Source organism: Arvicanthis niloticus, chromosome 12 (assembly GCF_011762505.2).
Source record: "Arvicanthis niloticus isolate mArvNil1 chromosome 12, mArvNil1.pat.X, whole genome shotgun sequence".
NCBI lineage: Eukaryota > Metazoa > Chordata > Mammalia > Rodentia > Muridae > Arvicanthis > Arvicanthis niloticus.
In genome coordinates this window covers 3,927,130-3,954,324 of record NC_047669.1, presented here as the reverse complement: position 1 = coordinate 3,954,324, position 27,195 = coordinate 3,927,130, and the positions used below count along the sequence as shown (strand labels likewise).

The window sequence follows — 27,195 nt, the reverse complement described above, 5'->3', positions numbered from 1 at the left end:
CCCTCAGCACTGCCCATCCCGCAGACTCAGCAGGCTGCCTTGGTCTTCTCAAATAGGTAGGGAGCTCCTTGTTAGTGGTGGTGAGGTCGATGAAGACCCCTGTCCTGTCTACCAGGTGCAGGCCAGAAGCCTCCCAGGATGCTGGGGAGTGCTGTGGCAGGCTGTCTTCTTCATGGGCAGCACCAAGCCTCCCCAGGGTGAACAGGGTGTTGGAGAATAGCTCCTAAGGGGAAGGGCTAGGCAAGCACTGCTCTCCCTCACCCATGAGACCTGCTCCAATTGCAGTATCCCCAGATTAGGGACAAGCAATGGTGCCCTGGCCCAGAGCGCAGGCTAGAGTCCACTCTGCAGAGGAACAAACTGCAGGTGTAAGTGTGGACAGCCATGTGGGTATGTGTGGTAGCACCAGCAGGCCCAGGCCCAGGCCAGGAGTTCCTGAAAGGTTCCCTGGTAAGGAGGAGAAGCCCAGACCAGGACCTCAGACTCCAGCTTTGCCCTGGGCCCCTCCTCCATGGTGGCTGAGCGCACTCCTCACCCAGCCTCCTCCCTGAGCTTCTGGATCCCTGGCCGCCCCCATGGCCATCTGGCTCCCCAGATTCCCTCCCCCAGGGCCCTGCATTTTTTCTTTTCTCCCAGCTCTTGCCCTGGTGGGGGAGGCAGACCCCTTCCTGTTCCCCTCACAACTGCTTCCTCGCTCTTTTCTGGCCAAGTGGTTCTTTTCCGTCTGTGTCCGAGGCCTTTTCAGCCCAGGCCTCAGAGAATCACACATGCATCTTCTTGTCTGTGCTGTTTTAAGCACATGCACACACACGTGTTGTCTGTGTGGCTCCTGCTCTGCCATGTGTGTCTGTTCTGTGCTCACGTGTCTTCACGGCCACATGTATCCTCTAGTGTGGGCTGGTATGAGGCCCAATCTAGGCATGAGGGCTGTGACCTGGGGCAGAAGTATGAGGGTGCACACAGCCCCTGCGTGAGCTTGAGCTACCCCATTCCTGGTCATTCCCAAGCAGGGGGAGTATGGTCTTTACACCTCAATCTCAGCCTCCCCTTGGGCTGGACACCCCCAGAGTAGATGTCCCCACAAAACAGAGCTTTTTTAGAACCATATATTGCTAAGTTTATAGTCAGCCCAGCTCTCAGAGAAGTCGGCTGAGCTCAAGGATGACAGCTATGGGGCACGCGCACTGGTGCAGCAGGAGGGTGGTGAGAATGTCACCTCACTCCCATATGGGAGCCCCACCCCCGCCCCACCCTACCCCCCATTCAGCCCAAACTGCCCCACCAATGAGGGTGGGCAGTTCTATCTCCTCCCAGGCCTTCTGTGCCAGTGTCTAAAGGAGATGCTATGCTGGGACCCACCCTCGTTTCTCACCACCCACGGTGCCGCAGCCCGAGAGGCCACAGCTTAAGAAAAGAGCTCTTTATTCCACATCATCCAATATTTTACACAAGTAAAATAAAATTCATATCTCTATATACCGCGATCCGGGTGGGAGGCGGCGTTCTGGAACAAACGCCACCCCCGGAACCCTGTAAACATGATGGGGTGGAGATGGGGGTGGGCTGGTTGGGAGGCATCTGTCAGGGAGGGCCTGGCCTGCCCCTCAGAGCCTGTCCCTGGCTCTGGCTGGCGGCGTGGAGAGAGACCCCATATGTACACACACCTGGTGGCTGGTGGCTGGTCAGCAAGGCCCAAGCACTGTCCAGAGTAGCAGTGCAAGGCCCAGGGGAGCAAGGCTGCAGGCCAGAGCAGGCAGGGCCCCTGAACCCTCTGCATCCCCAGGTCCACTGCTCCCGCTTCCTGCCTGGCCCAGACGGCAGTGGCTGCGGGTACGGTTTTTTCGGGAACAGCCTGGCCTCCTGCGGGGACCAGTGGTGGGCAGTCCTGGTGACTCAGAACCCCCAGGCCGCAGGGCAGTCAGCGGGGGCTCTGCAGAGCTGGGCAAAGTCCCAAATGGAGAGTCATTGATGTGCCGAGGGCCTGAGCCATTGCCTGGTGGAGTGTCACCAGAAGGCACACGTCCCTTGAGGGCATTTCCAGCAGAAGCTGGCCTCCCGGGCTCCAGTACTGAGGCCTTGTCTGCAGCATCCGGCTGGCAGCACTTGGGGAGGCCCAGAAGCTCCTCATCAGTGAGCTGACTGGTCTGGATGGGACGGAAGGGTCCTGGAGCCACAGCACAACCCTCTAGGTCATTGGCAGCGAGGCGCTTAAGATCACGGCCTGCCAGGCGTGGGGGCAGGTTGCAGGGCACCTCTGATGAGGAACCTCGGAACTTCTGCAGCCAAGCCCAGAGTGGACTTGCCCGGCAGTCACACACCCAGGGGTTGTCATTGAGTCGCAGGTACTGCAGAGACCTCAGGGGTACTAGGACCTCTGCAGGCAGCATGGAGAGGTTGTTGGCAAACAGGTAGAGGGTCATGAGGCGGCCAAGGTCCCGGAAGGCATGTGGGTGCACACGAGCCACATGGTTCTGGTGCAGGAGGAGGCGGTCAAGACTGTGCAGGCCACGGAAAGCGTGCTCAGGCACACTGGGGATACGGTTGCCATGCAGAAAGAGATGCGTGAGGTTGCCCAGGTCTCGGAAGGTGTTGTCAGGGAGCGCCTGCAGATTGTTGTCTTGTAGGTAGAGGTACTGCAGAGCTGCTAGTCCACGGAATAGGCCGGGACCCAGCTCCTGCAGACCACATCGGTCTAGGTGCAGTGTGTGCAGGTGGCCCAGGCCATGGAATGTGGTAGGGTCCACGACACGAAGCTGTGCGTTGTCACTAAGATCTAGTTGCTCCAGGAGGGTCAGACCAGTGAAGGCAGCAGCATCGATCCGGGCCAGTGCATTAGAGTGCAGCCACAGGATAGTGAGATTTCGGCATGACTGGAAGCTGGCAGCTGGCACATGAGAGATTCGGTTGCCATGCAGGAAGATCCGCTGGCTAGAGGCTGGGATGCCAGTGGGCACAGCCTGCAGGCCCTGCTGGGGGCAGCTTGTTGTTACCTTGGGTTCATTGTAGCACACACAAGCACCAGGGCATGGTGTTGCTACCCTCCAGGCCTGTAGCCATAGCACCCATGCCAGCAGCCGGCTTCCTGTGGGCAGAGAAAGAGGTGATCAGACAGGAGCCCTAAGAGGTGAGACTTGATGCTAGAACCAATTCTCACTGAGTGGGTCTGCAGAGGACTGGGCAGAGTCCTCTGCAAACCCTGGGAATGGGGATGGAGGACATCTGCCTTCTACTCCATGTAGACAATACTGGGTTGTAAGCTGTCTTTGGAGACACATTCCACACCGGTGTTCATGTCTGAACTCCTAACCCCCATGCCACCCTACCTCATACAGCTGTTGACATACATGAGTGTTGCTTTACCCAGGGCTAGCCCAATTGGTCTCCAAAAACACACATCTGAAGGCCTTCTGGGATAGTGTATATACCAGCTCAGGACTACCACATACAGGAGAGCCCCTGGGTTGCTGCTTGCCTCCACTGGCCTTAGCTCTAAGCTTGGTCTGCCCAAATCAACTCCATCAAGGTACAGGTTAAGATGGAAGTGGGGAGTCTAGCTCTTGGGAAAAATCACTGTAGGAGCAGCCTAGACCTGCCATGTCCCTTGACCCAGGCTGCAGCAGAGGGCTTGAGGCTCACAATCCATGCCCAGCCCAGTCTCTTACAGCTCTTGAGGACCTCCACAACTGGGATTCTAGGGGACTCCCTCAAGCTAAAATAGAAAATATGCTTGAAAGGGGAATTTGCAGCCCCTGGAGGGCTTCCTTTGCCTGTAGAAGTCTCCTGAGGCCAGGGGTAGGTCTTCTCACTAGCACCTCTGCTAACCAAGAAAAGGAGCCTGGGGAAGGCAGGGAGGAAGGGAGGGAGAGAGGGAGGGCACAGGATCCTACCCCAGGAGCCTCTCCTAGGCCCCCAGGGCAGGCTGCTCCTCCTCCACAAGTCTCCCTTTTAAGCACTTCCTGACTTGGCTGTGAACACCTCCTGCAGCCTCCTCCCCTGGCCTCATTCTCAGTTCCATCCCTTTCCAGTCTTCCTGCACATCCTTGTTACCACCCCACTTCTCTTAGTGGTCCCAAGGCACTGTGCCCCATTCTAGCCTCCGGGCCAGATATACCTGGGTGTGGCCAAGGACCTATATAAGCCGCAGCAGACTGCAGCTAGGGATGGGGTGCCACATCCCTAGGAAAGAGCTTCTTGGCCTGTCACTAGAGCCCCATCCTTTTGAATGCCGAAGGCTCTTTCAGGAGCGAGTCTATTAAAATGTGAATCCCCCTGGGAGGGTTATGGCTTATCAGCTAACACCTCCATTGACAGCTAACACCTGTGTTGGCAGCTAGCTAAGAGCAGGATTCTGCAGACAGGAGGCCAGGCTGGCTAACTGCTTGGAGCCTACTGACACTAGAGGGAGGAGGGGCAGGTCAGGAGCTAGCTTTCCTCACCAAGCCTTGACCTCTGGGAACTTCTCACTGGCCCCCTTACCACAAAGGGTCCTTCTGCGAGTGTGCTGACTGTTGCTCTAAATCCGGAGCCCCACAGGCCAGGCAAGCCTAACAGCCCAGCAAGATTTCAGGCCCTGAGGGCTTCATTTCTAATACTCTGGCTTTCTTCGAAGAGCTTGGGTTTGCTGGGTCTCGAGTCATTTGTTGGCAACCATGGTGGCAAGCCAGGCCCAGAAGCCCCCAATCCATGGAGGCCCCTCCCTGGGCTGGTCATGTGTGGGTTGCACTTAGGCCTGAGGCTCTAAGCAGTTACCTTCCTCTCACATTCTCTTCTTACACATCCTTTCTGGGACAGTGGGGCCTGGCCTTGTCAGCACCCCATGATGCCCTGCCTGCTGTCACAAAAGAACACTATACAATGTATATACAATGTATACAGCATTTTCTGGACTTGAACTCATGACCCAGGACTGGGTAAGTGGGGGGCTTTCATGTCCTCATGGCCAGGCTGGAGATTTTACTGCCATGGGTGACAGGTAGGTCACTTTATCAGCCTAGTTGTGCTAAAGGCTGCTTATAGCCTACAATGTCATGCTATTGACTGGACCTCACATACACTCAAGGCACCACCAATTCCTCTGTGCTACCCATCACATCAGTGGTGGACTGACACATGCTTATCGGCCCGAGTCCTAAGGTTGCCCAATGCTAACACAGCTGTGGTCAGGGTCCTCAGGGCTGAGCCACAGTAGGGAGGTGGGCAACCAGAGGGCCTGCTATGTGGTGCTCAGACGTACCAGGCAGAAGGTAAAAGACGCAGCTGTGTTTCTGTTGGAAATCAACTTCTGAGAGGCGGCCCTTCTCACCCTGTCAGCACAGGGGCTGGGGTAGGCTCTTCTGCCGCAGCCACAGTAATTGGCTCCAGCCTGGCCCCCCTTGGGGCCTGCCCGCTGGTCTCCATGGCAACTCCTGCGCTGAGCAAGCATGAGGGGGCATCTTTTTATGAGCTAATCAAACCCAACTTTGCAGCATTGCGTGTGTTCACAGCAGGGGTTTGGGGAAATACCCAGACACCTGACCAGGCGTTGTAAGGATGTTCCCTGACCCCACCCCTGGGTTGCCCTATTTGGCCTGTATCTGCCACCTTGCAGGTCTTGCTGGCTCATTCTGTGGTTTCTGCAGTGCCCTGAGCCACAAGGCTTCTGAACTTCATGTCTGGAACCCCTATTCCCTTTTCTTTTCCATTCTCAAACCTGCCCACTGATTATCATGGGAGAGGACCTTTCTTCTGCAGAGCAGCCGAGCCCTCTGGCCTCCCTGTAGCCTCTACCTGACGACACCCCCAACCAGTGTCATTCATGTCCCCGTTTTCAGAAAGCACCTGTCATGCACATGTGGGCAGAAAATGGTCCTGGGAGGTCCATCTCTCTCACATGGCATCCACGCAGAGACTCCTTCAGAACGCTACATCCACTTGAGCCAGCCTTGTAAGCCATGCATATAGCTTTTTATATTTCTCTAGCTACACTTAAGTCAGTTGTCATCAGACCTGTGTGTGGGGTCCCCTCCAGGGCTTTTCCATTGGGAACTAACTGGCTGTTGGAACTAGGTCATGGCCAGCGGCTTCTAGCTCAGCTCAGGCCATCAAGGGGGCGACAGGGGCATGCAGGTGACAGTAGGAAAGGACTGGTCCCTAGTGCACATGACTCTGAGCTTCCCCAGGGAGGACAATGACTGGATACAGATCTCAGGCTCCTTTTCCACCTGGGGCAGCCAGGTCAGGTAGGATACAGACACCAGCCTACTCATTTGGTACCTGCAGCTCCTTTGAGTCAAGAGCCCATATTTACATTCATTGATGAGGGAATGGAGAGAGGGAAGAAGAGCGAGATGGGGAGACAGGAGAGTAGGGATGAAAGATGGAAGAGGAGGGATGAGGAAGGGGGAGGAAATGGGAGTCAGGAAGAGGGCAGGGGCAGAGGGAAGGAAGCCAGGGAACAGGGGGTGTGAATAGGAAGAAAGGGAGGGGAGGGGCCAGGTTGGGTGAGAGGCTTCTGGGGCCTTGGCCAGCAGCCGCTTGAACCAGCAGGCAGGCACTGCTGAGGTCAGCAGCTCACCTCAGCAGCCCAGTGAACAGACTGCCTTCTCTAGCATCTTCTCATCCCACTGCGGACTTGCGAACTTGCATACACTCCACCGCCGCCCTATCCTAGCTTGACATCCCATGGGGATGGCCTCTCGTCCTCACCTGATGAGACCAAGAAACAGTGCAGGCTCACAGACCCTGGGCACTGGCTTTCATCCTTCTACCAGCTGGGTGCCCTCAGGGCTGATGGGTCTGTTAAAGTACAAATATCTTCCCCATGGATGTTGGAGGAGCATACCAGATATACATTCCTCACCATCAGCAGCAGTCTGTTTCACAGATCGGGAAACTGAGGCAGTGGGTAGTGAAGCCTTACTCACATACTGAGGCAGTTTAAAGGAAGGGAGAGTGGGAGACGGGGCATGTGCTACCTGTCAGGGGGAGTCTAGCCAGCTCATGAAGGACAATTGCCACATTGCCAGGACAGCCAATGGGTGTTAGACTACTGGTCTGTTGGATAGGCAGTAGGGCATGGGGATCTCCCATGCTGTCTAGGGCCGGGAGGATATCTCTGTGGACATACAAAGCTGGGGTCAGAAGGCTGTGGAAGGGGTTGGGCTGCTGAAGCAGCCCAGAAGAGACCACAGTTACAAGGCAGAATAGCTCTGCATACAAGACCAGAAATAGCTCCGGGAGAGGTTGGCCGGACCGAGGTCATCCCCACACTGCAGAGTCGAGAATCCCTCCCCGTGTCCAGCGCATCTCTGCCGACCCCCACCCCGTCTGTACCCCACACCCACTCACTCCTCACACACACACTGCTCACCTTCCATTCATCATTGGCCACAGTGACAGCTTGTATCTGCACTGTGCTTCCTGGGCCCTCCTCAGAGCACAGTAAGGTGGGCAGGAAGGTGGCTTCCAGAGGACAGCCCACCCTGTGTCTGCTGAGGGTGTGGTCACCAGCCTCTGCTGCCCTGTCCTATCCCTTGAGGCCTTGTTCCTTATTGATCCTGACTATCGAGCAGAACGGGCCAGGTCGATAATGGGCAAGGTCACTTGCCACGGTAGGCAGATACAAGTCCCATGTTGGTGCACCTCAGGCCTGGACTTAGCAGTGGGTAAACTGAGGCCTGGTATGTGTTCTGACTGCTTGATGCATTGCAACTGGAGCAGAGCGGTTGGAAGTGGCTTTTAACTGTGTCAGGTCATCCTCTTGTCCTCAGAGAACCCACAGAAACCCCCCTGCCCCTGCCCCTGCCCCTGCCCCTGCCCCTGCCCCTGCCCCTGCCCCTGCCCCTGCCCCTGCCCCTGCCCCTGCCCCTGCCCCTGCCCCTGCCTCTGCCTCCTCTCTCGTGCTGCAATTAAAGGCATGCCCCACCATGCCCAGTTCTTTCAGTTTTATTTTGGGGACAGGGGCATGAAGCTGCCCAAGCCTTTAACTTGCAGTGATCCCATCTCAGCCTCCCGAGTAGCTAGGGTTACAAGTATGTGTCTCTCCTAGGAATCCATTTCTTTCCCCTGTCCATTGCTTACTTAAGGGGTTCCCGAGCCTCACCAGGATCCTCACCTCCCAGACCCTGCCCCTGTGAACCCTGCTTTGTGGGCCTATGGTAGAGTACCTAGAGGTTCTGCCTGGCTGAAGCCCATCCAACTCAGTGTCCCCCTCCCTGACAGGCAGCTGCTAGCCAACAAACACCTGCTGCCTAATTACCTGCCTCTCACCCCCAGGCCTCCTCTGTGGTCCTGCTGCTAATTCAATCCATCTTCCAGTCTCGGCTGCAGTCCCCAGGGACACTAATGTGGAACTAAGCAATGACTGGCATATCCCTACCATAGGCATCCTATGAAGCCTAAGCCCCAGGACTGTCACACAAATGTCTCCCATTCTTGCCATCCTGATGCTGTCCAGGATGGCGTGCTCTGCCCAGCCGGATCTACAGTACTGGATTCTGCCTTCTGTGTCTCAAACACACTTTTGTGACAAGTACCCTAGACAGAGTCATGGATCACCCATCCTATCCTTCATGAGGTCCTGAGCATCAACATACAGAGTAAGTACACGTCTTGGGGTGCGTGTGATACTTGTTATATACTAAGCCTGGACTGAGAGATAACATATACTAGGAGATAAGCCATTGGTGTGGGGAGGGTAGTCACAGAACTGTGTTGTCAATACATCATTTGCAGTGTGCAAAACAGGGTGAACATCTTATAGAAGCCAGTAACCATTGGGCACAGGGGCAGAAATGGGTTGGTATAGAGAGAGGGCTGGGCACACATCAGGACCTAGAGGAGGGTCTGCTACCCTGCGGTGGGAGGAGGTAGGTGACACCTCTCCACGGTTCTTGCATTTGTAGGACATGATCAACCAAGCAGGCAGGTGGCCTCTGTCCAGGCTGAACTCATTCTGCTATAAAAAAGCAATGCAGGCCTTGAGGCTGTCATCAGCTTGCACCCTCTGGCTCCCACCCTCTGGGACCCACCGACTGTGCCTCTTGGCCATCCTTAGGACAAAAGAAGGCAGACAGGACTCCACTAGAGATGGCCAGTTAGTGAAGCACACCCTCCTAAGCTGGGCTGCCCCAGCCTCCAGAGACTTCTGTCATAGAGCCAGTGGTGGCAGCGGGACAGGCAGGGAGTGCCCAGAGGGAGCAAGGGATCCAAGAGGGAGTGTACAATCCTCTTCAGCTAGATGTGCCCATTGGAATCACCCTCCAAGGGCAAAGCACTGAGTCCATGCAGCTAGAAGAAGGGCTGAGGGGCCCCAGGCACTCAAGAGCCCAAGAGCGGGCTGTTCTATTAGCAATAAGCTGTCTCCTTGGCATGCAGCCACATCTATGTGCTCACCCACGATCCAGGGCTGCTTTCGGCACAGTGACGCCGGCACCACACATGGTGTGGCCCACAATGCTGGGCCCTCTTACAGGAAGTTTGCCGACCTGCTTTGTGACTGAACACCTGCTGGGTGCAGTGTGGCTATCTTAACACTCACAAGGGCTCAGCCAAGGGCACTCAACCTCCTGCCTGAGGAAAAGGAACCCTGCAGTCAGAGAAGACTATTCACAGCTCCTGCCAAGCCCACATGGCTGGGTGAGCTGAACATAGTGGTCTCCCACCTTAGTGTAGGGGTAGTGTAGTGAGATGCTGGTCCTGCTGTGCCAGTATAATCACTTCCAGGACTTTGCAGACCTCTAATGACCCCTTTGCTGCAAACTTAGTGTTGGGCAAGACCAGCATTCGGGGAGATTGCAGGTAGCATGTGGAAGTAGTGAGTAGTGAAATCCTGTTTGGGTCATGGAAAATCAAGTATCCTGCTAAGGACATCAGGAGGCATGTGACTAAGTGTGCATAACAGAATACAACTTGGAAGCGGAGGTAGGAGGATCATGAGCTGAAGGTCAATCATACCAAGACCTTGTCTCAAAAACGCCAAACCAAGCTGGGGGTAATAGGAACACTTTACTTTTGCAATTGGGAGGTGGAAAAGGGAAGCTCAGGAGTTTGAGACCATCCTGTCAAGGTCAGGCTCAGGAGAGGCGGCTCAGAAGTTCTGAGCTCGGGGGTGGGGTGGGTGGGGGGTCGACTTTGCAGAGCTCTGATAACCCCTTTGCTGCAAACTGCTTCAGGAGCTCTGGCCAGGCTCCACGGAGCTGGCTCTCTGACTGACTGTGGTCAGTTCTTGGTCTGGGTGGAAATAGGAGCAGGGGCATGGAGCGAGCCAGCACTGACAAACTTCCCAAGACATGAAGAGTCTAGCCTTGGCTAACAGACATTCACAGTTAAGAAAACGGGATTTATTACAGGTGAGAAGACTTAGCCCAGGAAAGGTGAAGGAAGTACGTTTTGATAAACAGGAAGGTTTGGACCACTTCTGATGACCTCAGAGCCAGGTGCTCATGCAGACCCATGGCCAGGATCACAAACTGAAAGTGGGCAACAGGTATTTTCTGCTGTTGTTATCACATCGGCATCTCCATCGTCATTGCTGTCATCACCAACATCACCGTCACCGTGGCCGTCACCGTCACCACTGTCATTGTCATCAGCACGACCACAATCACCATCGTTGCGGGGCCTCGACCATCACTTAACAGTCACGGTCACGTGTTAGTCAGCTTTCTGTCACCATGACAAAATCTGAGTCAGCTTTTCAGGGAGGAAAGGTTCCTTTCAGATCACAGTTTGAGGTTCGGGCCCATGGTGTGGCCTTGTCGGAGGAAGTATGTCACCAGGGGTAGGCTTTAAGGTGAGCCCATGCCTTAAAGCCTAGTCTTGCCTCCCCAGAAGTTAGGCTAGTCACTCTCTGCTTGGGAATCAGGGTGTAGTTCTCAGCTACTCTCCAGCCCCATGCCTGCCTGCCACCATGCTCCCTGCCACGGTGATAACAGACTAAGCCTCTGAAACTGAAAGCAAGCCCCCAATTAAATGCTTTCTCTCATACAAATTGCCTTGGTCATGGTGTCCCTTCATAGCAGTAGCACAGTGACCAAGATACCCTATTACACAGTGAGTAGGTGACATTACTTCTAGTCCACACATAAAGGCCCTGCCGCAAAACCCCACGAGGATCCCAGTGAGGTGAGGAGACAAGGCACACTCCTTGGCCCCAGGATCCTTGCAGGCTTATCCAAGTCCCCACAGACCACAGGACAGGAAGAGACAGCTATTCTGGCCTTCTTCACCTCCCCCAGCACCTCATTCTTGGTCCAAGCCTTCTTCCTTGGGCTAGGTGAGGATTGAGGCTCAAAAGTAGGTTCTACCCACGTTTAGAGTAGCTGGAGAGAAGGCCAGGTCCCCTGAGCCTGTCACCACAACAGCAATGTGAGGCTCACGCTGGCCCGGCACCACCTCTCCAGGACCCTACAGATTGCCTACAGACTTGAATTCACACTGAAGTGTCCCTAGCCAGGTCTGGGCTAGAGTTAGTGTCCTGCCTCCCCAGAAGTTAGCCTATGACTTGACACCCAGGACTGGTATATCCAGCCTGACCTTGGTCACTATAATTCACATGAGGAGTTGGAGAAGGTGAAGTACAGGCCAACGCAGGGGAGCTACAAGACCCCTTTGCTGAAGCAGTCACAAAGCCACCCTGGCATGGCCTGACTGTGGTCCCTGTTCTATGCGGAAGAATGCTGTGCCTGTACCAAAGGACAGCAGCAGTTAGGATGTGCCTTTAGCATATTTGGAGCTGTGTCCTGCCTTCCCGAAAATCGTCTTAGCAGGCTTGCTGGCCTGTGGGGGGGCAGGGGTAGGTGGGCTGCATAGCACAGCCTGCCATATTCTGCAAGAGACCTGAACTCAGGTAGCGTCAGCTGTGGCAGCTTCATCACCAAGTATAACTGTTCTTTCTGCTCCACCCACCCACTACCATCACACTCTGTGAGCTGCATACAGACCCCTGCTCACTCTCCTCTGGAATGATGGTGACCAAGAAGCATACCCTGTGGAGAGTTGAGAGTAGAGAGACATGCAGAGAAAGGATCTCTGCTCTTGGCATATGGGGAAGCCCAGGGCAGGTCCTACTTGATGGCTCGGAATCTGCCAGTTCACATGTCCCATCTCAACAGAACCTTGAATCTGCCTCCCCTGAAAAAGGTGACCAGCAAGGATCACAGCTTCAAAAAGGCACTGAGGCAGACAACAAAGGAATTCAAGAAGTGGCAGGTAGAGGGTCAGAAAGAGTCAGAAATTAGAGGGAAATTCTAACTGGTCCACCCAGGATCAGAAGCGGATTTAAAACAAGAACAGGGTGCTATGACCAAGGAGTCACCAGAGAACAAGAAAGAGTGTCTAGAAATTAAAAATAGAATTGCTAAAATTAAAAGGATCAATAAGGGTTGGAAAACAAGGTCAAGGAAATCTTCCAGAAAGAAAAACAAAAAGAAAAACTGAATGAGACTCAATGGGCAAATGTAGGTCAACTGTGTTTTAGGGCAATTGTGTGAAGGGAGAACGGAAAATGCAGGGTAAAAAAATTATCCAAGAAATAATTTGGCACTCCTAGAGCCAAGGACCTGGACCATCACTGGGTATTCACAGCAAACTTCAAGCTTCTGGGGAGTAAAGGATTCCGGGAGGAAAAGCTGGCCGTAAACAACGCAGGGTAGAACTGGGGCTCCCCAAAGCACCCTGCATGTCCAGAAACTGCAATGTTGCAAGACTCAGAAAGGCTTTTAAAATATGGGATTTTGGTCCCAGCCAGTCCAGCTTGAACTCATTTGCAAACACGGGAGGGCTCGGACGACCCTTCGCTGTGCCTTCCCTACAAGTACTTCAGCCGAAACAAAACTACAGTCACAGAAGTTAGTGTGCATCCCACAAAAGGAGGAAGTCCCGGGCAGCAGGACAGGGCCTGGGATGGGACCCAGGGGACAATGGGGACATGGTGAAGAGCTTGTTCTCCCATGAGGTGGGACAAGAAGAGAAATGCTCTACAGTCAACTGTAAGCCGGGGAGAAACGAAGGACAGGTGAAAGAGAAGAGAGTGTGAGTCCTCCGAGTGGTCAAACGCCGGTCAGGGAGTAGAACTGGAAAACCAGCATCCTGAGCAGGGACAACGCTGGTCTCTGGGGTGGCCCCTGGCCAGCCAAGGGTGGTTGAGAATGCACCTGGGTCCTGACCCCCTACATTCTCTGTTATGGGGCTTCTGGAATTCAGACGTTTGAAGGGATGCTACCAGGTCCAGGTCTGTAGTCACGGTTCCTCGCCCCCCCCCCATGCCCCTCCACATCCACTTTGCTCTGGTTCTATTGCCCTGACCGACCCTGACCTGGTCGGCTGCTTCCCACAGGTCACTGTCTTCTCACTGTCACTACCACCGCCACCACCCTGTTCAAGCTTCAGCCTCCATCTCAGGTTGTCTTGGGGGCAGAGAGGCAGTTGAAAGTCAGTAAGGGCCACCTTGTATTGGAGGTGGGACTCAACCCCTGGGCCTCAGCTTCTCTATTCCTCAGAGTTCCAACCTGCAACAAAGCCCACAGCACACAGGCAGGGGCAATGAGAATAAGTAATTGCTCTTTTATTAACGAATGATAAATTATTCCTATATGATTGTGTGTGATAACGCTTGCTTATTTGAAATCAATTTGGAATGGAAATTGTTGGCGGCTTCTCACCTGCGCGGGTGGAAGCCAGGCACTACTGCCTTATACAGAAAAGGAGGTCACTGTATTCTGGCTACATCCTGCTGCTGCTGCATTTAGGATGCTATGGCAGGCATGGGGAGGGGGAGCCATGGGGCTATGAAGCCAGGGAGACCAGGTACCTCTAACCTCATTTCTGGGCAGCACCTTAGGCTCTGTGGCCCTCCTGGCCTTTCCGCTGCCCCTACCTGCATCTCTAAACAATGCAAAGCCCCGTTGATGAAGCACCTGCTGTGCAAATGTGATTGAGGGCCTGAGTTAGGACACCCAGCACCCACAGAACAGCCAGATGCTACCCGAAGTGTGAGCCTCTAACTTCAGGACTGGGAAGAGAGAGGAAGGACAAGAGTGGGAAGGCTGGAGCTCACTGGTCAGCCAGGCTAGACAAACTAGCAGGCTCTGGGTTTAGTGAGAGACCCTGTCTCAAAAGGAAGGTGACGAGCTCTTACTACCATCAAGGACCCAGGCTCCTTTTGAGCTGAGAAAGGACCAGATTGGGGAGTCTCCTCCCTAACAGGCCCTAGGCCCCACTAAGGACTTCTCCAGTGACCACAGCACGGCCAGAGCAGTGTCAGGGGCCACACCTAGATCTGGCTGCATCCATCTCTCCCGTGTGATTCTTGGGAATCTGGGAGCCCTGACTTTTACCTCATAGCCAGTGTCCAGTTCAAGTACCAACCAGGCCATTCTTGACTCTCACTGGCAAGCTTCAAAAAGCACTTACCCTTTTCCTGGCCATAGTCTTTTGTTTTGTTTTGTTTTTGTTGTTGTTTTGTTTGTTTGTTTGTTTGTTTGTTTGTTTTGTTTTTTCAAGACGGGGTTTCTCTGTATAGCCCTGGCTGTCCTGGAGCTCACTCTGTAGACCAGGCTGGCCTCGAACTCAGAAATCCGCCTGCCTCTGCCTCCCAAGTGCTGGGATTAAAGGCGTGCACCACCACCGCCCGGCCTCCTGGCCATAGTCTTAATGATTCCACAAAACATGGCCCTAGTTTCCTCCCTCCCTGAAACCCAATGTAAGAGGGTCCTTAGAGTGCCTAGGCCTCTAGTGCTCCTGTTCCAAAAAATGGAGGCCCAGTAACCAGGTCCTACGTCAGTCAGCACCTCTCCTTGGGAATGAGTACTTAAAACCCTGTATCCAGCAGGCCAAGCAGATCCTCCCTCTGACTAGGCCCCACCCACTCCTCAGCTGTCTTGGGTGGCTGCTGCAGGCATAGGTGGTCATGGCTTGGCCAGTGGGTTAGTCCCATGTGATCCCTGAGGATTTGGCAGCCAGCAGTGAGGCCGGGTCACCCTGAGTTCAGCTACATGGGGCAGTTCAGTCATGACTGATGCCCCAGGGTAGCACACCTGTGAAGCACACCCCAGAGTCCCTCAGTGCCAGGGTTCCCATCAGCCCCACAGGGACTGGACAGAGACTTAGCCAGTGTCTCTGCAACCTGTTTCTGTCACTGGGTCATGGGCTGTGGGCACCATGGAGCAGAACCATGCCTCGTGACAAGCATACAGTAGGAGCTCCACGCTTGTTTGTCACATGCAACTACATGCTCACTATAGGCAAATGACAGACTGTGTGGCTGTAGAGATGACTTCCTGAGGATGCCCAGCGCTGGAGCCACACTGATCCTCTCCTGGTTGGGGGAGACTCGTGCACTCAGGTTCTGAGTTTCTGTGAGTGGCCCTCAGAGTGACTCCACCTCCTTTATGGATGTTTGTACTGTTCCCTCCCCACCACCAATTTTTTTTTTTTTTTGAGGCAGTGTAGGACAGCCGAGGCTAGAATTTACTATGTAACCTAGGCTGGCCTCAAACTCTAGAGGGGATGCCCTGCTTCAGCCTTCCAAGTAGTGGGAGTCCAGCACGAGTGCCCAGCGTCCCCCCAAATCATACACCCGAAGTCCCAGTCCCCAGTGTGATTTTATTATTTACTCATTCATTCATTCATTCATTCATTCATTTGGAGGGCACTAGAGGCTCAGGTTCTCTAGAATCCTCTTGGATTGGGCTCCAGGGAGGAAAGAGAATGGGCCCAGTTTTGCAGAATCATTAAGACTATGGCCAGGAAGAAGCTAAGTGAAGCTTGCCAGTGAGAGCCACGAATGGCCTGAGCCCCAGGTGTGAGCTCTGTGAGGTGAGAGCCTGGGACTCTTCATTTTACTTTCCTGCTTATGTGTATGAGTGTTACACATAACACTCGTGTGTATGTTGCCTGTATACCATGTGGGTACCACGCCCCCAGAACCAGAAGAGAGCATTAGATTCCCCTGGGACCAGAGTTACAGAAGGTATAAGATGTCATGTGGGTTCTGGGGACTGGGGACTGAACATGAGTCCTCTCGGATGGGAGGGGCAGCCTGTGCCCTTACCTGCTGAGCCAGGCCTGGAACTGTTCATCTTTCTGCCTTGGCCCCCAAATGTCGGGGCTTTAGGTGTGTAACCAGTACACCCTACCCCTGATATGAAGGTATTTCAAGGGAGTTAATGGGAGGTGGTTAGGGTTGGATAAGGTCTTAAGGGTAAGGTCTTAAGGGTGAGGCTTTGAGATGGGTCAGTGGCCTAGAAGAAACCCCAGAGAGGCCATTCCCTACTGCAAGAAAGCCATCTGCCAGACAGGAACAAGTAGCTCACTAGAATCTGACTGTGCGCTCTAGGAGTTCTGGTCTAGGAGTTCTAACCTCTAGAACTGAGAGAAAATGAATTTCTGCTATTTGTGATGCCCAGTTCACGGTATTTTGTTACGGCAGTATGAGCCAGTACAACCTCCTTCTCAAAACTTTGGAGTATTCTTTTCAGGTTTTCAGACACGAGTATGAGAGTACGAGCTAGTAAAATCCAAAATGTTTCCTGCTTGTTCTGTTTGATGTCACATTGATGCCAGAGCAGGCAGAAAGAAACACATTAACATCCCTGTGCCCTGAGGCACATGTCTATCGTGTAGGGCAGCCCTGAGTGTATCAGGGGTTGGGAGGCTTGGATCCACTTGTATGGGGGCCTGAGTTTATCTTTCATCTGGATCAAGAACCATGATGGAGTTCACACCTGGCTCGTTTGGGGAAGCTGTATGATGCTGCACAGGAAATGTCCTGCCCACCAGCTCAGAACTGCCAGCAGCACTTGGCCTCTCCCTGAGGAAATGTCCCCACCCTGTGGAGGAGAAAGCCCAGTGCTGTCCTTCCATCCCTCCCTCCCGCAAGACTTTGTTCAAGCAACTCCCCTTGGGGCATAACTACTTTGTTCCCAGGCCCAGGCCCAGGCCCAGGCCTAGGCCCAGGCCCAGGCCTAGGCCCAGGCCCAGGCCCTCAAGGCCTTCTGAGGACCTACTCCTTCCCCAGCCCTGGCCTTTGCTCCTGCCCACCTCCAGACACAGAGAACTCTGTGGAGCCCTCCTGGGGTCAATGCCTATAAGCTCAGTCCAGGGGCTGTAAGGGCCCAGGGCTAGGGCAGAGCAGGTCTTCACCACATGTGTTCCCTGGTGAAGCAAGGACAATGAGCGTCCACACACAACCTGGTCCTAAGGGAGGCCCTGGGCTGAGAGCCTCTCCCTCCCTGACTATCTGCCACCACAGAACCACATTAGCAAACCCTGTCCTCCCCAGGGCTGTGGTCACAGCTGATAAAGATGGTCATATGACCTGAGGGCCTGGGGATCCCTGGGAATTTATCCCCTGAGGCTTTGGGTCTGGGTAGCTGTCTTGGGAGGGGGGAGTGTGGTAGAGATGCTGGGGCCACCACAGCATACACACAGGGACTCAAGTGTGTATGCCACTGTTCCTGGGGTTGCTGGATGTCACTGAGGCCCTATAGGAGAGCTGGGAATAAAGTAGCCTTCAGTGATGGAGAGGGCTCTGAAGAGGTCTGATGCCCCCCGCCACCACCCACCTCGAGGACATCTTGAGCTACCTTGTAGCCAGGTTGTGGCTCCAGCAGCAGGTGAAGAATGAAGTGTACTGGGGCCACCATCTGTCTCAGCTGTGACGGGCTCTCTACTGACATCCAGGAGGGATGTCGATGGAATATCTTTATGGGAAGAGTTTTTCTTTTGCCAATTTTCGAACAGGAAGCCAGACACTTGTCACACCTGTCCTCGTGTCAGCCTTGCCTGACATAAATTGGGGCCGAGGCAGGGAGATGAAAGACAGGCCGGACACGGCCCAGTGTGCAGAGACCACGTGTCAGGCCGCAGCACACACCGAGCCAAGAGGGTATCCTGCTGGGGCTGTGCGCAGTGAGTTCGTCCCCTGCCTCCTTTCTCTCTCTGCCCAAAGACCAGCCTGCCCTGGTACCCCTGCCTCCCGTGGAGCAGAGGGACATCTGCTCTGGGCCCCTCCCCTTGGCCTAATCGCCAGTTGGGGGTGGAGGGAGAAACCCCACAGAGAGGGTGGGCCTCGAGAGGGTGGGGATCGAGGGGGCGGGGCCTCGAGAGGGCTGGCCTGGGGTCCTCTTGCCACTCTGTTGACGCCCACACTACACCATTCAGTCTTAAGATTTGAGGACATCTCCTTGGAGCTTCGAACGCCTCTGGGAGAAAATCTCATGTTATAAAGATCCTAGTGTCTCCACTGTCCAGGGCCAGCCTGTAACTGGTGGGACAAGGAAGACTGCTGAGAGGAAGGAGGGAGAGGCCAGTACCATCTGAGGCCTTCCTGCAATGGGAACTCACCCAAAGCCCAATGTCCTCACAGTGGGGACTTGCTCAGTGCCCATCAGCTTTACCAAGGGTGGGGTTGTGGTCCTCCTGGGGGATCAGCACACCCGGGGCCATGCAGATAGGCCAGGGACACTCAGTGGGGGAACACCAACTGTCCTGCTGCTTCCTCAGACAGAGCTGAAGGTTTGTGTCTGCAGCTCTCAAGGAGACCTAAGGGGTCAGCCTGCCAGGCTCCCATGCCACCATCATGCCCACTCTCTTGAGGATGGGGGCACTGGACACATCTCAACTAGGGCAGATGAAGGCTGAGAGCCTATCAGGGGAACAGGGCAGAGCTCCAAGGAAGGAGCCACTGGGGGGTAGTGTGGAGGCAGAAGCAGCCATGGGCACTGCAAGCAGCACACTCTGGGCGACCTTGGGCTGGCCCGCAGCCCTCTCTGGACTGCTCTTCTGGAGGCTGGCCAGGCTCAGGACAACAGCTACCCCGTCTCTCTATGGAATTCTGCTTCCAGCTACAGTTTTAGGGTCCACTGCCTGAACTGCTTCCAAGGACCAAGTATGAAGACAAGCACCTCCTCTCATGTCCTCTCATGGAGGGACAAAGGCCTCCAAGCTCTGAGATCAGCCAGGCTCCTTCTCAGGGGTCAAACTGCACCTCACACTTCTCAAAGGTATGGAGATCCTAGCTTCCTGACTGCATTCCCAGCTGCTGGGCCTGCCTGGAGCCAGAGTGCCCTTCCTCACCCTCTCAGTCCAGTGACCATGAGCTAGAACATTGCTCCTTAAGACAGCTGGCAAGGAGGCTGCTGGGGGGACGGGCAGCTCTAGTGTGGGCTCTTCCTGTACCCAGTGCTTCACAGGGGCTTGTGGTCAGGGAGCTCACAGAGCCCCCACACCTATACCCATTTTCTGTCCAGAGGTGGGGCAAGGGTGGGACTGACCAAAAGTTAGAGAAAGTACAGGAATTGGGGGCTCTGTCTCCCGCCAAGGGCTCAAAAGCCATCCCAGCCTCAGATTCCAGAGCTGGTTCCCTTGATTTATGCTGGAGGTGTAAGCATGTTGTAGCCTTCTGGGAGGACTCCCATCATCCAGATGACCAGCAACTGGCCAGCATGGCCAAATCAAGCTCCCTGTGGCCAGCTGGCTTTCACCAGCATGTCCACCTTCACACTATCCATGCCAACAGGGAAGCTCAGGAGCCAGCATCCGCCTTTGCGTTCTGAAGCTCTCACCTGCACCATCTTGGCCAACTAGGTTTCCCTGGCTGCTAGTCCTGAGGGCTGTGAGCTTGGGTATTTCCCAACAGATAAAAGGGCAAGTGGGTGGCCGGGGAGGATGTGTCTCTTTGTTGATATGCTGCAGCTTTCAGGACCTCCCTGCAACTATCTGCTGGAGCAGCTGCCCATGCTCCTGTTCCCTAAAGCCTCAAGCCAGGATGGGGCTGCTCGGAAGATGCAGAGATGCAGAGGCTCTGGAGCCCAGGTGGCAAGAGATTTTCCCATCAAGTTCCTACACAAGGTCTTCTAGCTCACCCTGAGAGAAAGTGAGCAAGGCTTTACTCTTTGCAGGGGCAGCCAGGGTGGACTTCAGGCAGAATCAGAGGTTAACAGGGGAGATGATATAGCAGCAGGAGCCTAGGGTACAATGGAGGGTATCCATGCCTGGGCCAAGGACTGGTGGCTCGGATAGGTTTGCAGCGAGGACTAGAGGGGATAGCCAAGAGTCAGAGTGGACACTGGGCTTTCTTCAGGGGTGAGAGGAGGAGGCACAGACTCCAGACTCTGATGACGGGTGCAGAGGATATGATACCCCCTGAATCTGGGGAACCCGGGATGCTCCGTGGAACATAGCTGGGGAACTGTGGTATCAGTTGGGAGGTGCTGAGTATCAGCAAAGACAAGAGACCTCACTGGTTTGCGCACTGCCCAGGTGCCTGTCTACCCCTGCATCACCTGGGAGCTGCTCAAGCTGGTGACCCTAGCTGGCTAAGATGGCTGCAGGTTGAGTGGTCTTGGGAACTAAAGACGTCTACTTGGCCACACTAGCCTGGCACTTGGCAGGGAGGGAGTTATTGTTCATTACCTACTGCCAGGCCAGGTGGAGCTGGACATGACAAAGGGACATACGGGTAGAGGCTGTGCATTCTTAGAAGGATGAAACCTCTTCTTTTCTGTTCACCATTCATGTTACCTGTGTACCTACAGTATGCAAGGCTCATGTGACAAAAGGCTCCCCCACCGTTGCCATGCATGGTCCCCATAACCTCTCTTAGAGAACAGCACCCCAAATTTTGAGAACTCTGTTTTTCTGGTTCTAGGGGCACTAAGCTAGAAGCACCAGGATTACAGGTAAACAGGATTACAGATGACACCTTCAGTGACCAGCAAAAACTGGTGAGGCCCAAGGTTGCACAGTAAGTCAGCACTGCATGAGCTGATCCTATGGCTGGATGGACTCAGGGGAGGGGGAACTTCTGGCAGGTTCCCAAGCTGGCCCCATCTGGGCCCTGGCAGGAGGGTGAAGAAAGCCAACATCTTGACAAGGTCATAATAGCTGGGACAAATTGAGGACACCGTGTGTAGGGGACTGCAGGCTGGACAGGGACAATCTGAGAGGGCTCCCAGGAGGCAGTGAGCACCCTAGAGCCTCACTCTGGTTTGAGACCCTGGCCACTCTAACATGTTCAGCCCCACTCCCTACCTCAGTGGGCCCCTCACCCAGCTTCAGCCTTTGCCTGACATTTCCCGTGACATTTGCTGCAAAGAAATAGAGTCATAAATCCAAAGGTTAAATTTGCACATTGCCTTACAACGCCAGGAGAAACCTGTCCCTCCATCCACCAGGTGGCCCATGGGTGCAGCTTGGTGTGGGATGGCCTGCCCATCCCCCTCTACCCCATCACTATTTCCCAAAATGGCGTTGTGAGTATACCAGGCCATGGAGTTTGTTCCATAGTTTGGAGATGCCTGTGCCGTCTGAAACCAAGGCTCTGAGGTGCCCTGTGGGAAAGATGCTGTGTCAGCAGCTTAACCCAGCCCACCCCAAAGTTGATCATAAACCTTTGTTTGATATCCAACAATAGCTGGGCAGTGGTAGTGCACACCTTTATCCCCAGTACTCGGGAGGCAGAGGCAGGCAGATTTCTAAGTTCGAGGCCAGCCTGTTCTATAGAATGAGTTCTAGGACAGCCAGGGCTACACAGAGAAACCCTGTCTCAAAAACAAGAAAGAGGAAGAGGAAAAAGAAGAGGAAGAGGAGAAAAATGAAAAAGAAAAGAAAGAAATCCAATTGTATTCTATGAAACTCCAATTCCCAATTTCCAGGAGGACCAAAGAGCACCCCTGGGCAACCTGCTCCCCATGAAGCGGAATCAGCTCCTGAGATGTCTATATCCCACCTCTGCCAACCTCCACATGCCAGGGTGCTGCATGCCAGGGTGCTGCATGCCAGGGTGCTGCATGCCAGGGTGCTGCATGCCAGGCCCACCTGGGACACCACAGGGAGGCTGGCTTCTGCCTGCTCAGTGTCTCCCCAAGGACACTTGGGAAATAGCCCTTGCCTCTTGACTCCACTACCTGGGTTTGGCTCCTCTAGAGAAAGACTATTGGAGCTGCCATGGGGACACCTCAGTCACCTCAGCCTCCAACCTTCCACAGCAGGCAAGGTACCCAGGAGCTCTGGGAACAGGGCTGGAGAAAGGTGCCCCAAAAGGCCAGCTAAACAGATGGCCCTCCTGACAGCTGGAATCATGGTCCACTTACCATGTCACCCACCTGATGTGTATAAAAAGACTCAGATGGCTGGGGGTAGGGTGGGGCAGCAGTAGGCCCTGGCTGGAAGTTGGCTCAAGTGTGTAGGGAGGGTACACATCCTGGCTTTGATGCTTGTGGGGATATATATGTGGGGTGGGGGTGGGGGTGAACGGCTGAAGACAATGCAAAAGGCCAAGGCAGGTTTAAACAAGTACATCTTGGTGCTTTCTCAGGAAGGGATTCCACACTCACCAGTTAAGCATGATTCACAGGAATAGTTCCCGATGTGCAAAGTGTTTAAAATACAGTGACAAAAGAAGAAACCGCAGTACCAAACACCGGGTGTGATGGGACCTAGCCAGGCCCACGCACGCTGGGGACAGGCAGGGAGATGGGAGGCATGTCCCCTACATCCACTGCTAGACTCCCACTGATGGCTGTGTGGCCAGTCACCTGTCCCTTAAAACATTTAACCCTGGAATCAATGAGGTAAGGACTCATCCCCTTCATCCTCTGCTCAGAGGAGGATCTGCAGGCCACAAAGGAGTGGGTGAGCGACAGAGGGTGATGAGCAAATACAGCATCTGGGATTTAGCCACGTGGCTGGCACAGGTGACCTTGGCTGGGTGTAGCCAGGCCACAGGGCAGGCACACAGAAGGGTGCAGAGGGTGCCAGGCCCTGAAGAGACATAAAAACAGCCACCCCAAAACAGCCACCCCAGCTCTTAGGGATCTGAGGGTCCATAATCTGGCTGGCTGCTGAGAGTCAGGCACTGCCTGGGGCTGGAAGTCAAAACCCACAGAATGGGGGCAGGGTAGCATCAACTTCACTGATCAGACACAACCCAGGAACATCTTAACTCTGTGACAGGGTCAGGTCCTTCTCACATACTCCTTCCATTGCACACAGACACAGACACAGACACACACAGACACAGACACAGACACAGAGACACACAGACACAGAGAGAGAGAGAGAGAGAGAGAGAGAGAGAGAGAGAGAGAGAGAGAGAGAGGAGGAGAGGAGAGGAGAGACCCCTTTTTTGAATGCACAGCTTGAGGTTTCTGGGAGACTTTCTGGGCCCTGGGCCCAGGATTGCAGAAGGGCTCCCTCTGCCTTCACTTCCAGCTGGACCCTTTCTCTCCAAAGGAAGGCATGGTGCCAGGAGCCTGGCAAGTAAAGGGTGCTAAAGCCAAGCCTGGATGGCAAGAGGGAGGCATGATCCCGCAGACAACTTACCACTTGCAACAAACAGCCACAAACCTGGGCTTCTTCATGGCAGAGTCAGCCCTTAGCCCTCCAAGGTAACAGGCCATTGAGCACCTTACCTGCTCTTGGGCCAGCCTTGAGGGGTTCTCCTCTTGTTGCTGCCCTTTTACTGAATGACCTCCACTAGCCAACTCTGTGACCACAGGTCAGTCCTGCCTGAAGGAAACAGGCTCAGAGGGACTACCAGGGCCCTGTTAGTCCAGGGCCGAGACGCAAGCTCATCACCATCACCCTCCCAGCTCATCACCTCCCTCAATACCCAACATATCTTCCAGGAGGAAGGAGGGAGGGGCCTAAATTGGCAGGTGTCCCAGGAAAACCCCTATTGACTAAGAGTTGAAAAATCACATTTGGGGAATTTTAAAGCAGAAATGCTGGGGGCCAAACCTTGGAAGCAAAGTTTAGTGGCTTAGACAGGTAATTCCAAAACTCAGGGAGCTGAGGCATAATTCCAAGTTTAAGGCCAGCCTAGCCTATGTGGTTACACCTGCCTCAAAACAAAACAATAAAACCCCTTGGGAGCCAGACATGGTTAATTCCAGTACTCAGGCAGTTCTCAAAGACCAAGGACATCTGTTCTACATAGAGAGGTCCAGGCCAGGGCCACAGCAAGACCCTGTCTTAATCCAGGAAAGGCCCCCTGCAAGGAGTAACTGACCAACACAAAGTGGACCTTTTTTCTGTTCTTTTTTTTTTTTTTTTTTTGTCTTACTGATTTTCTTTCTTTAGTTTGTCTATTTTGAATTTCGGTTTTTGGTTTTGCTATTTTTCTTGGCTTTGTTTCATTTTGTTTGAGAGAGAAGGGAGAACATGGAGTTGGTTGTTAGGGAGGAGGATCCGGGAGGATTTGAGGAGGGGAAAGAATATAATCAAAACATATTGTATGAAAAAATTAAAACAAACAGAGCCACCTCCTTGGGAAAATTGGACTGGACCCCACTGGGCATCAGCTTGGAAGCTGCCAACAACTCCAGATCGCTGGCCTAATCACAGAGGAGGAAGGCTGAGACAGGGAGATGGCTCTTTAAGAAAACACAGCAGCAGGCTCCTTGAGCTCCCCTGTGCCAGGTGGGATCTGGTGCAGACCGCACCTGCCTGAGGTCTTGCCTTGGAAGTACACCTTCCTCCCCTGAACTGCAGTAGGACAAGAGACAACGCAGCAGTGTCAGAGATGGGAAGACAGGCCTGGGGCTTAATGAAGGGAGTGGGCAGGTATTACCCCACACAACACCTAAGCTAGGTGAGCACCACAGAGGTCACCTGGGTGGAATAACTAATATGCTAAAGGCGGGGTCTCTCGGAGGCCATGCTGGGTTGGATTCCCTAGTTGGTGGAACTGCAGAGGCAGCCAAGTGCGCCCAGGGTCAGATCCTTTATCATGGTGGTGACCTCAAGCTGGGAAATGCATCTTCCCTGCCCAGGTAGATTCCAGCCCACCACAGACCACCACTGCCCCAGCCCTGGCTGGTGGGAGAGCGGCTGGTAAACTCTGTACCTCACAGTGGGCTGGAGACACTGAACAAAACCCCTAAATACATTCCAAAAGCTCTTGGTCCAGATTTGGGCAGGGTATAGAGATAGCCCTCCTAAGTATGCAGGGGCACCCACACCCTGAGACAAACGGAAACATGAAGATATGTTTAAAGGCACTCGTGGTCATGCACACAGGCACATATGTGCAGATACATATCATGTTACACACACGTACTTGCACACACAGACCCAATCATTGTGAAGGAGACTCCAGGACTTGCCCCTCTGTCTGTGGGTCCAGCTGCCCAGAGCATCCCTATTCAAAACTCAAGCATGTCTCCATGTGAGTGGGTCCTGCTAAGGGGCCCCAGCATGTGCAAGCATGAAGATAGCAAGCAGCAGGCAGCCTGTGTAAATGCATGTAGTTGTGTAGGCAGGAGTGAGGACAGGGATATGCACCCGAGGACAGGGATGTGCCTATAGTGTTTATGTGCATGTGTACACTAGGGCAGATTTAGTATGAGTGTGCACTAGAGGTGTGCAAGACTGTATGTAGCCCACGTAGACACGTGCAAAGAAACGTGTGTGCAGCCTGCGGCACCATGGACATCAGCAGCGTAGATAGGGTGGGCGCCTGGGGAGGCAATGTGTTCACTCCAGATTCTCCAGGTAAGGCATGTCCAACCTGCACGAAGCCCATCCTCCCTTGCCCCTACTGCGGGGGCTTCGCACCCAGATGGGAGCAAGGAATCACCCAGGGCTGCCAGGGAGGGGGTGTTTCGAGCACCAACGCCCCTCAATGGAGCCTCTCACTCTCAGGAGCCCTCCCGATCTCCGAGGAGGAGACATTGCGCTTCTCTCTCTCTCTCTCTCTCTCTCTCTCTCTCTCTCTCTCTCTCTCTCTCTCTCTCTCTCTCTCTCTCTCTCTGTGTGTGTGTGTGTGTGTGTCCTCCTCACTACCTGCTCTAGGGACAGCTCAGCTCTAGGATCGACCTGTCCCCCACGCCCTCTGCTGCTGCTGACAGCCCCTACCCTGACCGCAAACAAACAGCTTCTTCTGAGCTGGGTTCGCTGGGCAGACGAGATACTCTCGGTCCGGTGCCCACGTTTCTGCAAACCCGCTTATTAACCCATTCGCCGCCTTTGCGCTCGCAGGTGGGACTCCGCCCTTCCAGTCCTCAGTCTTCACCCGGCCCTGGTCCAACATCTGGAATCTCGGACCCGCCATCCCTGGCCCCGTCGTCGCTGTCAACTTTCCCGCAAAGCCGCAACTTTTGCGGCTGCCGCGGGCTCCGCCCTCCCAGGGCCCAGTTGCTAGCGGCCAGCGCGCGGCGTGGCACTGCGGTGGCCCTCGGGAGCGACCGGCGACCCGGCTCCAGCTCCGGCAGCGCAAGCCATGCCCTGCCCCCCCCCCGCCCCGCCCCTCCCCGCTGCAGCCCGGCTCCGGAGCGGCGCGGACACTCACCTCCGGAGGACGCCCTCTTCATCTTCTGGGTCGAGCGGGGCGCGTCGGGCACTGGAAGCGGCTTCGGGGCGGGCGCCCGTCTGCGCGCGGCCGGGTCCGCATCCAGGCGCCGCCGCTCCGGCCCGGTCCCGGCCCGGCCGCGGGACGAGGCTCGGGCGCTCAGCTCAACCGGGCCGGGCTGGGCTCTCGGGCTGCGGGCGCACAGGGCGAGGGCGGCGGCGTGGACTGGCGGGGCTCTCACAGCGCGGGCCGGGAGCGGATGAATGTTTTATGGGATCATGTGGTTTGACGCGCGGAATCCGCCCGGTCTCCCCGCCGGCCCGGGCGGGGCGGGGCCGGGGCGGGGCCTGGCGCCGGGAGGGGCGCTCACCTGGGCGCGCGGCGCGGGCGCGAACCGGTGGGTACGGGGTGCAGGGCTAGCGGGCGGGCGACGGGAAGGGAGGCGAGGGTGCCCGGAGAGCGGTCCAGGTGGCAGGAGACGCTCAGCTACCCGGTGCATGGGCCACGCGCGGTCCCAGACAAAGGCGGCGCATTCCTGAAGAGGCGGCGGCCCCTGCAGGCGGCCGCGGGCACCGCGTCCCGGAACCGGCCGTGGGTGCGGGCTCGAGGGCGTGGCGGCACAGCCTAACCAAGTCCCGAAGGGAGTCCTGGGCATCGGACGGATGCAGCAAGCCTTTGCATGGCCTGCCTCCCCTTAAAGCCCTTTGCTGGTCTGTCCTAGGCGACTCGGTAAGGAAACTGAGAGGCAAGGTGTAAGAGTGCAGTAGTGCTCTCCCCAGCTTTGTAGTCCTCTCTAGCTCCCTGTCCCAGGGAGGACACTCAGGCCTTGTCTGCACCTGCCTCTGCACAAACTCCCGTCTCTTTCCTCTTTGCAATGGAGATTACAAAGTCCAAGACTCCTCTGGACCCACCCTCCACCAAGC

The 27,195-nt window shown here is 54.9% G+C and overlaps 1 protein-coding gene across 2 annotated transcripts; it reads right to left on the bottom strand.

The window, feature by feature from the left end:
* Positions 1–1,405: 1,405 nt before the first annotated feature.
* On the bottom strand, positions 1,406–26,575 carry Rtn4r (reticulon 4 receptor). Of its 2 annotated transcripts, none has more exons than XM_034515284.2 (2): positions 26,273–26,575; positions 1,406–3,082 (listed from the first exon to the last, which is right to left on the bottom strand). In XM_034515284.2, the coding sequence occupies exons 1-2, from the start codon at positions 26,292–26,294 to the stop codon at positions 1,683–1,685; spliced, it is 1,422 nt and encodes a 473-aa protein (XP_034371175.1). In that variant the 5' UTR covers positions 26,295–26,575; the 3' UTR covers positions 1,406–1,682. The 2 variants fall into 2 exon arrangements, with proteins under 2 accessions (XP_034371175.1, XP_034371176.1); XM_034515285.2 differs by lacking the exon at positions 26,273–26,575 and adding an exon at positions 7,349–7,748.
* Positions 26,576–27,195: the final 620 nt, after the last annotated feature.

Coding starts and splice junctions, on each gene's coding strand:
- Rtn4r (XM_034515284.2), bottom strand. CDS start 26,294: ATGAAGAGGGCGTCCTCCGGAG. Junction 3,083..26,272: donor GAAGAGGGCGTCCTCCGGAG/GTGAGTGTCCGC, acceptor CTCTGCCCACAG/GAAGCCGGCTGCTGGCATGG.